This window comes from Silene latifolia, chromosome 11, assembly GCF_048544455.1.
Source record: "Silene latifolia isolate original U9 population chromosome 11, ASM4854445v1, whole genome shotgun sequence".
NCBI lineage: Eukaryota > Viridiplantae > Streptophyta > Magnoliopsida > Caryophyllales > Caryophyllaceae > Silene > Silene latifolia.
In genome coordinates this window covers 36110823-36124871 of record NC_133536.1, presented here as the reverse complement: position 1 = coordinate 36124871, position 14049 = coordinate 36110823, and the positions used below count along the sequence as shown (strand labels likewise).

General features: G+C 41.3%; 1 protein-coding gene across 3 annotated transcripts; it reads left to right on the top strand.

Moving 5' to 3' along the window:
* Positions 1–6497: 6497 nt before the first annotated feature.
* LOC141611523 (glucose-1-phosphate adenylyltransferase large subunit 1-like) lies at positions 6498–11674 on the top strand. Of its 3 annotated transcripts, none has more exons than XM_074430078.1 (15): positions 6498–6836; positions 7137–7413; positions 7744–7866; positions 8507–8677; positions 8826–8918; positions 9172–9255; positions 9338–9393; positions 9488–9581; positions 9849–10034; positions 10126–10206; positions 10290–10376; positions 10462–10566; positions 10702–10808; positions 11052–11112; positions 11211–11674. In XM_074430078.1, exons 2-15 carry the CDS (start codon positions 7192–7194, stop codon positions 11310–11312), a joined length of 1572 nt encoding a protein of 523 aa, XP_074286179.1. In that variant the 5' UTR covers positions 6498–6836; positions 7137–7191; the 3' UTR covers positions 11313–11674. The 3 variants fall into 3 exon arrangements, with proteins under 3 accessions (XP_074286179.1, XP_074286178.1, XP_074286180.1); XM_074430077.1 differs by having other exon boundaries at positions 6633–6836; positions 7732–7866; XM_074430079.1 differs by lacking the exon at positions 7744–7866 and having other exon boundaries at positions 6737–6836.
* The last annotated feature ends 2375 nt before the right edge of the window (positions 11675–14049 follow it).

Sequence of the window (14049 nt, the reverse complement as noted above, 5' to 3'; positions counted from 1 at the left end):
ACGGTGTGAGACCCGGGAAGAGTATGAGAAATACGTCTCCCGGGGTAGCAAGGTTAAGATGGACGCTTCTTTTGTCCCCCTTACGGCGGATGAGAAGCGGGCAGTGCAGCTATTTGATGCTAAGGAGGGATGGCTGCCCCCGACTCAGATTATTCTTCAGGACGAGATGCTCTGCCGCGTCGGCCTCATACCGGCCCTCAGCCGTGGTGAGTAGGGTCGGTGTGAGGCCCACCTTTACTTGTTATGTTCCTGTTTGGAGCTTTCTTATTTCTTTCATGTAACTCTTGTTTGATTTCTTGCAGATCGGTTTGGTGAGGATCTGTCAGAGAAGGACTTGGAGAGGCTGGGGCTTGATAAGGACGGAAAGGTTCTCACCCGTCGTCCTACGGCTGAAGCACGTGATCGCCGACTGTCCCCTAACGAAGTCATGGAAAGACAGACGAAGGCGCTGGATCAGGAGACGGCTCAGGCACGGGTTCTCGGCAACGTGCCGAGAAGATCAAAGAAGGCGGCGTCCATGTCGGCGGCTGCATCAATGGCAACTCCCTCTCCGACCCCAGTGGTCGAAAAGGATCGTGTGGAGGTGATCAACATTTCTGAGGGGGAGGTGACCGTTGCTAAGGTCGCTTCTCCGAAGAAGAGGAAAGACCCACCGTCTGCTTCCACCGTTGCCGCGGAGGAGCTCGCTTCCACCAGACCCTCCAACTAAGAGGGTTCGAATCGGTACGGATTTAACTTGTGGTTCGGATTTAGCCGGCTCGTTGGGCATTCCCGATGACAAAGCTTTCGACGTGTCGATGCAAGGTGACATGGATGCTCTCTCGTAATTTTTTGCGGTTCCATCGCACTGCCGTTCTCACCGAACGGCAAGTAGGGAAGCGCACGAGAAGGCGATTGAGAAGGCGGGTGACCGTAACGTCGTCGTGGACTCCTCACCCCGAAGGTTACTCCCGCCGAGCTCGTGGCGGAGGGCGAGAGAATATATAAGAGGCTGGGGAGATGGAGTCGTCTAGCCGCCTCCCTCATCATGGAGCAGGAAAAGGCCACGGCCCAATCTGGGCCGCTGATTGCAAGGCTCAAGCTTGATCTCTCGCCGCGAGGGGGAAGCCGGGAAGGCTAAGTGGATCTTCTTGCGCCAAGGGGCGTGCGAGAGGAAGCCGAGAAGCCGCCGAGGGCCGAGAGGGCCAAAGTTGAGGAGGTCGATGGCGCCACGGCCAAGATGATGGAGGAGCGAGATAGGTATAAAGGTGCCTACGACGCCGTGGTTGCCAAGAGGAACGAGTGGGAGGATCGGTTCCAGAAGCAGGCGGAGGTGCTCAGGGACACGCAGGCTATCCTTGCTCAAAAAGAGAAGGATATTGAGATGCTTGGGATGATCTCCTCCCTAAAATGTGCGTCCGGTTTCGGGACCGGGCCGAGAAGGCGACCAGGGAGGCGATAAGAAGGCTCGTCCCCGAGGGCTCTTTCCCGTGGGATAAATTTGATACACTTTTGGACGAAATGGCTGATGCTGAGGAGGCAGCGGCTACTGAGAAAGCTGAGGCAGCGGAGGCGGCTCAGGTGGCTGATGCGAAAGTGAAGGAGGGTGAGAGGCTGAAGTTGCTTGAAGATGCTCAGCCTTCCACAAAGCCGGCCACCGATGACGCCTGTCGCTACGAAGGGGGAGCATCGAGGCATAGGGAGACGGGCGGTCGTCACCGGACTCACCCGGCGTCTCGGATAGCTTTAGCTGTTCGGGGGCCAATTATTGAGCCTTCTCTCCCTGCCATCCTTTTGGCGCTTCCAATTCCAAGTCTGTACCCTTTTGTAATTCTGTTTCCTTGCTTTTTGTAAAGCTCTGGTAGGTAGAGTTTAGGCAATCCTTATGGGGACGGCCGTCGTTTGTACTCTCCTTGCAATCGTTTCTAATAAAGTTTTATCTATTTGGTCCTCGGCTTGGCCGGGACTCTGATCACGATCCTTTACTTGTCTTCTTGTGTCATCAACTAAGTGTCTTCGTTTTTACATTCGTAACTGTGTAGGCATATTGACCGCTAGATTGGCGTCTCAATTGCGCTGAGTATACGTCTCTTTTTAGCGTATCGGCCGACGTGTTCCCCGTCGCTCTCGGTTTTGGCCGAGGTAATCGGGGTTGCGGCTTCGATAGCGTCCGTAACTGTGTAGGCATATTGACCGCTAGATTGGCGTCTCAATTGCGCTGAGTATACGTCTCTTTTTAGCGTATCGGCCGACGTGTTCCCCGTCGCTCTCGGTTTTGGCCGAGGTAATCGGGGTTGCGGCTTCGATAGCGATTCTTCCTTTCGAGTCTCCGTCTAATGGCAAATCGTGGAGGGGACAGACACTTTGATGGAGAACTTGGGTGATTCATTTGCTTGTCATGATCGTGCGTTGGGGTGTCCACAATGTGTTTGGACACCTCCGCCGCTATACAAAGTATTTTCTCAAGTTATCGGTGTTCCAATGGCTCATCAGAGGCACACCTCCCATGTCTGTCACCGGTATGTACCGGCCTCATCTCTTCTACCACTTTGTAGGGACCCTCCCAGTTGGCCGTCAGTTTGCCATGAATATTTCCTTTGTTGGTGGCAGCCGACTTCCTTAGGACTAGGTCTCCTATTGTTAAGTCCCTTTTGTGGACCCTTCGGTTGTAGGCTCTCTTCATCCGGTTCTGATATACGGCCAAGTTAAGGCGTGCCGTGTCTCGGCTCTCTTCGACAAGGTCTAGGGAAGCTCTTAGGCCCTCCTCGTTTTCAATCGGGTCAAAGGTGGCCGTTCGAATGTCGCCGGCACTGTCGCCGATCGGCAAGACCGCTTCGGAGCCGTAGACTAGATGGAAGGGGGTGTATCCTGTTGCTTCTTTCTCCGTGGTTCGAAGGGACCACAGGACGCCGGGTAGCTCATCGGCCCACCTTCCCTTAAGGTCTTCAACCGTCTTCTTCAAACCGTTGAGGATGGTTTTGTTGGCTGCCTCCGCCTGCCCATTACTCTGTGGGTGGCAGACGGAGGAATACGCAAACTTGATGCCGAGCTCTTCTAACCAGTTCATTATCAGGTCGCTCCAAAACTCTCGGCCGTGGTCGAATACCATAACTTGGGGTAATCCGAAGCGGGTTATAACGTTTTCCCAGATTACCTTTCTGACGGCAGCTGTGGTCTTTGCTGGTACTGCTACGGCCTCAACCCACTTGGTGAAGTAGTCAACGGCGACGATTAAGAACTTCCTTCCTCCGGAGGCCGTTGGAAATGGCCCTAGCATATCCATCCCCCACTGTGCGAAAGGAAGGGGGCTAATCACCGGTTGCAGGTCTCTGGAGGGAGCGTGTATCACCGGGGCGTGCATCTGACAGTTCGTGCGCTTCTTGGTCTTCGTTCTGGAATCTTGAAGCATGGTGGGCCAGAAGTAGCCAGCTCGGAGAGCTTTGTGGGCTAGTGTTCTTGCCCCCATGTGATGTCCACAGATGCCTTCGTGGATTTCTGTCAGTATCAGTTCTGCGTCGGCCGGACCGACACACTTCAAGAGTGGTCTTATTACGGATCTTCTGTACAGTTCCCCTTCGAACAACAGGTACCTGGCGGCGATCCTTTTTATTTTGGCCGAGGGATTGCGGCCCTCCGGCAACTCACCTGTAAGCTTGTATCTCATTATCGGAGTCATCCACGTTGTCTCGGTCTCTATGTTACCCACCATGCCGACGGTCTCAGTGATGCTTTTTGCGTTTCTGATGTCTACCAGTACGGTTCGGCTGACATTCTTGATGGTTGAGCTGGCCAGTTTGGAGAGAGCGTCGGCCCGGTTGTTCTCGGATCTGGGAACGCACTGGATTTGGAAGGATTTCAATTTTGCTACGTCGGCTTTCACCCTCTCTAGGTACCTTACCATTCCGTCGTCCCGAGCCTCATACTCCCCTCTGATTTGGTTAGTAACACCTGGCTCCTCCCCCCGTAGCGGGAGGGGCTCCTTCTTCGACTTGGACTTCTTCTCCAACTCTGCTGAGTCGGACTCCTCTGGCTCCTTCGGGGTGAACCTCGTTCGTGCGGCGGGGACGCTGTCCTCCCACGAGTGTGGGAAGGACTTAGGTCTACCGCGCCCACTTTGGGCTCCCCCGGCGTCTTGGCTTGGTCGGCTTCTCCTAGTGCTCCGTTCAAATTTCTTGGAGTCACGTTTAGGGCCCTAGTCTCCTGGACAGTTTCCGCCGCTCTTGTCGGCGTGATGTGTGAGCGGGCGTACATGCGATTAGGTCCGGGAGTATTTTCGGTTTCGCTACGTCAATTTTTGTCCCATTATGGTGACTTGGTTGTTGGCGCGCGCGTGTCGGGTATTATTGGCATCCTGAACTCTGGTTGGATTACCCCGCCGGTGGAGGGCTGCACAACTCCAGAGTTGTTGAAAGCATCATCTTGGTAGAACGCGGTTTCGTTGGTCACGACTGCGTCTTGTTGTTTCGACATTTTCTTAGCTTTTTGGGTGGGTTTTTGTTGATTTGTTGTTTTTTGTTTGGGAATGAATGTGACTAGCTTCTAGTGTCTATTCCCACAGACGACGCCAATTGTTCCGGGTGTAATTCCAGAGCAGTTATTAGTTACCACCCGTGGCTTGTAGAATAATGTCTTGAGTTGAACCCTTCTTGCTTCTATCGTCCCTCTCGGCCTCTCCTGCAACAATGAACGAAGGCGAGGGCTTGTTTGTGTGCCAAGCGTACTCACTCCGACGCTCAAGTCAAGTAAACTTAAAGGATTAAGCTGTGTTACTTGGCTAGATACGTATTGTAGAGAGATAAGGGAGATATTACCAGATGAATAGTGTATCTAGGTTTTAGTTGTGGGATCCTTTCCTCAATGAAGGTTGAGGAGTATTTATAGGCTTTCACCTTTTGTCACGTAGTGGCCAAGTGGCCAAGTGGCTAGCAGGTGGAAAGACTGATCTACCCCTCGGCCGAGGGACCTATGGCAGGCCGGCGGGCCATGTTGACTCACCGCCGAGGGGCCTTGGACATGAGTACGCGGGTATGTTTCCCGGCTGGCAGGTTGTCACGCCGAGACCCAGGCTAGCAGGCCGATGGGCTGCATCGGCCGGGCTGTCTAAGTCGTTGACTTGCTGTGGATATCTTTGACCTTGCTCAATGTGTTGACTTGGTCAGCGGTGCAGAATATGCCCCATCAGTATCAAAAGAAGACATACTTCAAAATGTAAAAGTTCTGTAAGCAATCAATAAATCATAAGCTCAAAGAGTAAGTCTTGCTTAAAACGGGTCGGATTTTAAGACGGGTAGTTGTGTGAGAGGAAATGGGTAGAGGGGACAAAGGTGGGACCCTCCATGTGCTTCTCCACTCACCCTAAATGGGTATTTTGTGAGAGAATATGGTATCCGTCTTATTAATAAGACGGATACCCTTGGTCTGAAATAAGAATTGGGGAAGCTCAAAATATTGCGTAACCTGAATAACTTTAGGTACAATATTATCAAACCAAAATGAATTGTAGTTGGAAAAATATCATAACTTCATAAGTTACCTCACCTCGACCAGGCATTGATGTGGTAACTTTATTCGATTGAGATCCGCAATAAGGTTAATTATTGCATTTTGTTCATCCTTTCTACTTCAAATCAAACCGTTAGAAATAAGATTTTTACGTTCATCAAATACATGATTTAATGTGTCTGAAATAGACAAGTGTTTGGTAACTATTGACATTAAGTGAATGGGGATGTGGAGCGCCCTAAATTACACACAAAGCAATCTTATCATCACTTCTCACTAAGTTAATTTCCCAAATTGATAAAACTAGCATCATTTCATATTGTCATGTTAGTCAAATTAAAGTGTCAAACTAGGAAAAATAATTTTATTTATGAGTGTATAACCATTTCATATATATGTTGTGTTCAAGAAAGATTTTTAATCCCTGATATATGTTTATATTTGCATATTATGTAAGTCACTTTAGTAACACGGTTTGATTACTTACTCTGACTCATATCTGATTCTCTCTTTTATTTTGCATTTTGTGCGAATCTATGTTCCGCCTCCATAATGTTAAAATCTTTGTCGCGTGTTTAGACTGTGCGTTTCTTCATATTTACACTTGTACTTTCTTTTCTTAAACGGAGTACTAAACGCATTATTCTACCTATATATAAGAATGATGATGATGATGATGATTGAGATTTCATTTTTTTTTTTGATAAGGTAAGGAAACTAGGTTAATCGAAATTAACCTATAACATATGATTGATTATATAACCATTTCATTTGTGTGTTCAAGAAAAGTCTTTGACCCCTAAAATATGGTTATATTTGCACACTAAGCAAGTCACTTTACTAACACGGTTTGTATTACTTACTTATATATGATTCTCTTTTTCATTATGTATTATACGAATCTGTGTTCCGCCTGTGTAACCTCGAAATCCATGTTCCGTCTTTAAATTTTGTTTTCTTATACTAAACATATTAATCTACCTATAAATAACAAGAGATGATGAATAGTTGATGATATGAGATTTCACCATCAAATATTTAGTTTCTCAAGACATAAAAAATAAAAGAATAACATAAATAAAAGACATACATACACCATCATCAATTATCAAAGTATTTTACATAGAGAAGAGGAGGAGAGGTGTGATCTCGTGAAAGGGGGCTCACAAGCCAATAAAGCCCATAATTTTCCACCCTTCATTTCACCATCATTCACGCTTCTTTGCCTGCCTTCTTATTAATCTCGACTACATTATATATATCACTCCATAAAACTCTTTAATTTTCCAACTTTCTCTTCAAATTCTTCATTTTTTCTTCTGGGTTTTGCTCCCTTAACTTACTCTACTTGAAAGGTTTCCACTTCACCTCTTCAAATTCTATATTTTTTCTTCTTAGCATATTTTATATAACCTGAGTGTCCACTATCGACAACAGTTAATAATTCTCGTTGCGACGAGTGCCTACTAAGTTGATTAGCATGCAAATAAAATGCATAATACTTTAATGCATAATTTAATAATATTATACTATGATCAAATGATACTATAAACAGTTTGACCAAGTCATTAAAAATGTTTAGTTTAATTCTGTTCATATGATCCAACACTTTAAAGGGCTTACTTTACTTGATTTTTTTTTTTTTAATTTGGCAGGAATATTTGGAGTATCAAATTCATTATTATATTATACTTTAATATATTGGAAAAGATGGATTCTTCATTATGTGCAACATTTGGAGGAAATGCAAAAGTGACAAGACTTGGGGAAAGTGGATTTTTGGGAGAAAGAGTTAGAACAAGTTTGAACAGTAATGTGTTGGTAAATCAATTGCCAAAAAGCTTGAGAAGTAATCATAGAGGTCATAAGATCAAACCTGGTGTTGCTGTTTCTGTTCTCACATCGCCAAACAATAATGCCACTGAAACCATTGTAAGTTTAATAATCACTCCGTCCCAATCATCTGTTTACGTTTACATGGCAATGATTGAAATGTCATAAACCAAAATGGGTCACTAAATTTTGTGTGTCTATGTTTCTTGTATTATATATTGTGAAGTAGCAGTCGATCAAAGTGATTTCGACAATTTCATTATGGCTTGCTCGGAAACAATTTCTGTTTGTATTTTATTTTCATAAAACATTTTGGGTCATCTTGAGTCGGACTATATGACCCTCTGGGCCTTATGATGCAATTTACGGGAGTTCTTAAGACACTAGGATAACAACGTTGTTGTTGAATTTATTAAGAGTGAATTGCAGGCAAAGGAGGTAGCAATGTATGAAAGGAGAAGAGCTGATCCTAAAAATGTGGCATCAATTATATTGGGAGGAGGTGCAGGGGCTCAACTCTTTCCTCTTACTAGCAGAACAGCTACCCCTGCTGTAAGGTTTTTCTTCATTCTTAGGCCAAACATATCATAGTCCTATCCTTAGTTAAAAAATCCTATCAAAACAAAAGATGTGTGTGTATCATAATGATTAGGAGTTATTGACTTGGAACTGAATATGTCGTAGCGTAGTGGTTAGGATGGAGTCTCAAGTTCGAATCCCCCTCCTCAAATATTATAATGCTCCGGAGGATCATTTGACATTAAAAGAAAAGTTATTGACTCGAGAAATTATTTATAGTCCTCCTGTTAAGGCTGTGTATGCAGTGACGGACTCAGAAGATCTGATCTCGGGGTCCTATTTAAATTACTAAAGTTATTATTATACAAAAATCTAGAGATTTCTTTTTTCTTTTTTTAGAAAACAAATATTGGACAAACTGAAAAAAAATAAAATAAAAAAAATCAGGGTCCTTATTTACAGATCCGCCAATGTCTGTATGTATGTCTGATCATCTGTTTGTAATATCCTTCTGAGAGTCACAACTCACAATGGTAGTTTTTCAGACTTGTTGTACAGGCTGATATAGTTCACAGAATGTGAATCAGTGTCTTGGGACATTCCTAGTTAAATTGCAAAAATTTATTTTTGTAAGTGAAGAAAGCAAAGTACTAATTATAGGTTGTTGATGCAGGTTCCTGTTGGAGGATGTTACAGGCTAATCGATATCCCAATGAGTAACTGCATTAACAGTGGAATAAACAAGGTATTCATATTGACCCAGTTTAACTCGGCCTCTCTCAATCGTCATATCTACCGCACTTATCATGGGAACGGGATCAACTTTGGTGATGGATTTGTGGAGGTAAATATCGGCTAGTCCCCACTGTATATTTGTATGCGACCTTGAAATTCAGATCGTATCAGAGTATCTAAAAATTGTATTATTGTATGCTAGTATTTGTATATGTCATGGATTTATAGAAATAAAGTTCTGCTGCCATTGGTGACAGGTTTTGGCTGCTACACAAACTGCAGGGGAGACTGGAAAGAACTGGTTTCAAGGAACAGCTGATGCTGTTCGACAATTTATATGGCTATTTGAGGTTGGAAACTCAATTTCATATTGCTACCATTAATTGAAAACCTATCACATTTAACTTAGTTGGCTTAAAATATCAAAGAATTCCCTTAGTGGCGCTGTGGCGGACAAAAAAATTTATATATCATGGTTTTTTATGAACACAAATTGGCAAACTACGACAAACATATTTTTAAGTGTCCCTAGAGGTTGGGAACCCAAGTGTTTGAACATGAATCCACAAACAGATGTCGTTAATGCAAGTTTTATATGTGTAGGATGCAAGGAATAAAAATATTGAGAACGTTCTTATATTGTCCGGGGATCAGCTCTATCGAATGGACTACATGGAACTTGTGCAGGTGTGCCATTGGTCCCCTTATTAGATTATACTTGTCTTCTACCATAAAAGCATCTTAACTTTGTTTTCTTTTCTACCTGTAGAATCACATTGATAGGAATTCAGATATTACAGTTTCTTGTGTTCCTGTGGGAGAGAGGTATGCAGGCTGTTACCCTCTGTCCTTAATTGTCGGTGATTTTGTAATATTAATTTTTCTCATGTTGTGCTCCTATTTTTGCGTTCTTTTCCAGCCGTGCATCGGATTATGGGTTGATGAAAATAAACAGCAGAGGCCGAGTGGTCCAGTTCTTGGAGAAACCAATGGGAGCTGACTTGGATGCTATGGTGAGTTGAGCCAAATTCGGAGCATACCATGTCAGTTCGTCTCCTGAGAGACTGTCTAACGTTAGAAATTTTGAGACATACTAGGGCTTGCATTTAACCTATTTATGGGTAATTAGTTGCTAATGAAGCGTCTCACTGAAAACACGGTGTAAGACCGTCTCTTCTGATATTTGTGAAAACCTTGATACATTATCTTGTCTTTCTGCATGCTGTTACTTATGCCTCGCCTCAATATTTTAGTGCAATTACTAATTATGTCTTCTGCAGCGAGTGGATACACAAATTCTCGGATTGTCTCGTGATGACGCTCTGAAAAATCCTTACATTGCATCAATGGGAGTGTATGTGTTCAAAACAGATGTGCTCCTAAAGCTTCTCACACAGACATATCCCACTGCCAATGACTTTGGTTCTGAAATTCTTCCTTCTTCTGTGAAAGAACAAAATATTCAGGTTCTTTTCTAAAACATGAATATGACTACAAACTCTTCACATAATCCATTTGTTTTGCCATGTTCTAATATGAATTTCCTTGTTTTAACAGGCCTATTTGTTCAGAGATTATTGGGAAGATATCGGAACCTTGAGGTCTTTTTATGATGCTAATTTGGCTCTCACTAAAGATGTAAGCTTCTTCACCTTTGATTTTTAGTCATTTATGATATTGATGAAGAAGTTCCTGATATTTTCTTTTGTTCCATGATACAGGTCTCCACTTTTGAGTTTTATGACCCAAAGACGCCTTTCTATACATCCCCTCGATTCCTGCCACCTACAAAAATGGACAATTGCCGAGTATGCTCGTCATTTCAAAAGAATATTTGAATATTGTTCACCAGAAATGATGTAATTTTCTAATAGACTATTTTTGGCTATGTAGATCAAGGATGCCATCATTTCACATGGATGTTTCTTGCGAGAATGTACAGTTGAGCATTCCATTGTGGGAGAAAGGTCGCGTCTTGACTCTGGGGTAGAGCTTAAGGTAATCTAAAAGGTTCCCTTACCAGCTGAATCTTGACTCTTAAGATGGCATTAAAAAGTTAAAACCTTTCTCAGCGTTATTTCAGTAAACTTCGTCTGAGCTATTTTTAAAACTGTGATTTTTTTCCACTTATAGGATACCTTAATGATGGGGGCAGACTTCTACCAAACCGAGTCCGAGATTGCATCTCATCTGGCGGAGGGAAAGGTCCCTATTGGGATTGGACGAAACACAAAGATCAGGTACTTGGAAATGACGAACCCAGCTTCAGAACTGTAAATTTTGTGATCGAGGGGGGGCGTAACAGTTAAATTAAGGATAACCTTCTAAAGTTCAAGACTGAAATTTAAATGAATGCGGTTTGCACCCGTGACCTGTTGTTTCTAATATCACAGGATCCGCGTACTGCACTTGCATTATTAATCAACAATATGATATTCGCTGATAAAAATCATATTTTCTGATAGTTCTTTTATCTTTGACAGGAATTGTATTATTGACAAGAATGCAAAGATAGGTAAAGATGTGATCATTGCCAACAAAGACGTGAGTACCCTTTAATTCTCCCCTTGTTAGTTTTATAATTCCGAGTATTTCTCAAATGCAGAATATACATAATACTGAAACTTTATTTCCTTCAATAGGGTGTCCTAGAAGCTGATAGGCCAGAGAAAGGGTTCTACATTCGATCAGGCATCACAGTCATACTCGAGAAGGCAACCATAGAAGACGGCATAGTGATATAGTCGTGAAGTTTCAGTAATCATTCTTAACAGCCTTGAAAATCAGAGTTTTTAAAAGGGGAATTCAGTAAACTTTGAGGGAACATTATGTCCAATATTCAATACTACTGGAGATGGTGTACAAGAAGAACGAGTTGCAGCAGAATGTGGGCATATACAGAACAAAGGCCAGCTAGCGCGATTTGTATGAAATATTAAAATACGAAAGAATAAATTTGGAGGAGAAGTGAAGAAGTGAACTGGTGTAGGGTTTCCATAATGGTAGTAGTATTAATCTGTAAGAGCTTCTTATGTATCTAATGGGAGAGTTCAAGCATGTGTAACAGAAATAAATTCATGCAATGTTATAATATTTTGTACCAAAACTTTTGTTCATATATTTATAATTTCTTACACCTTTGCAAAATTGATTCATGTTTTGATCAACGTTTAAACCATGGTTATTTGATTAGTATAAGTTGCATTTATTTTTGAACTAGTTGAGATCCTGTACTAAAGGACGGGACGACATTTGTGAGGTTAACTTATATAGAGCTAGCTTAGTAAGAATTTAAAATATTTATATAAATGAGTTGTGTTGTGAAATAAAGACAAAAAATAATTATAGAGATAAGTTAGAGAGAATATAGAGAGAGAGACAGAACAGTATATTATTCCATTATGAGGGGGTATATATACATATACAATGAGAGTAGAGTTTCCATAAGATAATAGACTCTAGAATATTCTAAGATATGGACATCCATATTATAATATTTTCATAACACTCCCCTTGGATGTCCATTACTGAAGAAGATGGCTCGTTAAAAACCTTACTAGAAAAATCCTATGGGAAAAACGCTAGAAAGGAAAAGAGTACAATAACCTTCAAACACGCATAATAATAGCCGCCTCGTTAAAACCTTTTCATGGAAAACCCAGTGGGACAAAACCATGGATAAGGAAAAAGACTACAGCGTGTGTCAACTTCCCCGGATGATTACATAACTTGATGTATCTTGAAATGATCCATGCTTTAATATAACTTTTCGATTGTTGAAATACATCTTCGTTGATAACTTGATATCTTCAATTAATAGAAATTCTTGATAACTTCAATCATCATATTTCACCGGAATTCACAATCTGGATATGGTTATTTCATAATAACTCTTGAATTTTCATTTCAAACAATACCTCCATAATTATGATGGAGTTTCTCCTCAATATATGACATAGCCTTATATATTCAAAATAATTGTCATCGCAACAATAATGACAAATCATGACAATAGCGTAATAATGCGCTTATAATGCTACCTCGTTAAAAACCTTGCTAGGAAAAACCTGTTGGGACAAAAACCTAGTCGAAGGGAAAAAGAGTGTAGCTATCATTCCTTAATTCTCTGTCTTAAGGAGAATCAATCCGATAATTATTGAATAAATCATCCAATACCTTTGAGCAATTTTCTTTGCTAAACCACATATGTATTGATTGAAATTCTCATTGTAGACTTCGACTACATTATTTTCCAATCGTTATGGTATTTCTGGACCATAAACTAATTTCATATGTTTAGCATTAAGCTCATTTAAATCATTATTCTCATATACTCAAACTTCGGGTTGAGACAATAATAATTTCCTTCAAGTAACTCTACAGGAGTTTGAATTTTCCATTTTGGAAATAATCACGATAATCTTTCAATCGTGTCGTAGAGGTTCATATATAATCATGAGTTCTCAAAACTCAATTGATCAAAAATCATCATTTGATGAACATTTATAAGAGGCTGAAAAATATATTTCTCCTTTTAAACATTTATCAAACTATAACAATATAATTAGTTATGTGCATGTATATGATATGTAACTAATTCTAAACAACAATAAAAACAATGCAATAATGTATAACGTATATATAATAACACTAAGATGCACATGATAAACTTATTATCTAAAATGCACATGATGATGACTCAAAATGCAAACTGTACAGTTTCTTTTCAAATAATCATAATCTGAATTGACTTCAGGTCAATGAATGGACTTCGAGTCCATGAGCTCATTCATAATCATAGATTATATGTCGGCAATCAAAATGGACTTAAATATAAGATCCCCATTTTCTAGTCCATTAAACTCTGCGCTCAAATGCATATCGGTTACTTAACCATATCGATATAATTTCAACATCTCGTGATATTGTCAGTACTGAATCAGTGATATATGAACATATTTTGGTACCATTCCTTTTTTATATAGGCCATCTATTATCATTCAGATATTTATGTCACTTCCGGGACATCTAAATTTCTTTACTCTCGTGGAGTACCAACTGCCCATGCTTGCCATTTTCTTATTACTTGAAATATGTGAACCGATATGACTTTCACACTACCTTTTATGTGTGGTTATTGTTCAATTTGGCAAGAATCTACTTTTTCATTACATATATTTTCTATGACTAATGTATAGCTCGCTATACCACAGATAGGGCTAAACTGTCTATAATTAAATAATAGATTTTAATGTAACATATCATATTTTGATAAGGTGATAAAAGTGGTATCATAATACATCTTCACAATCAAATGAATATCATTATTTCTAATTCCATAAACCTCTACTTGATGTATTTCATATTGAAAACAAACGGCTGAACTTCTGGTTCAGTTGGGGATAACATACTGGTTTGTTTTTACCAGCTTTTCCTTATCATTCTCCCCTTAAGGTGGTAAAAACCATAACCACCTTAGGA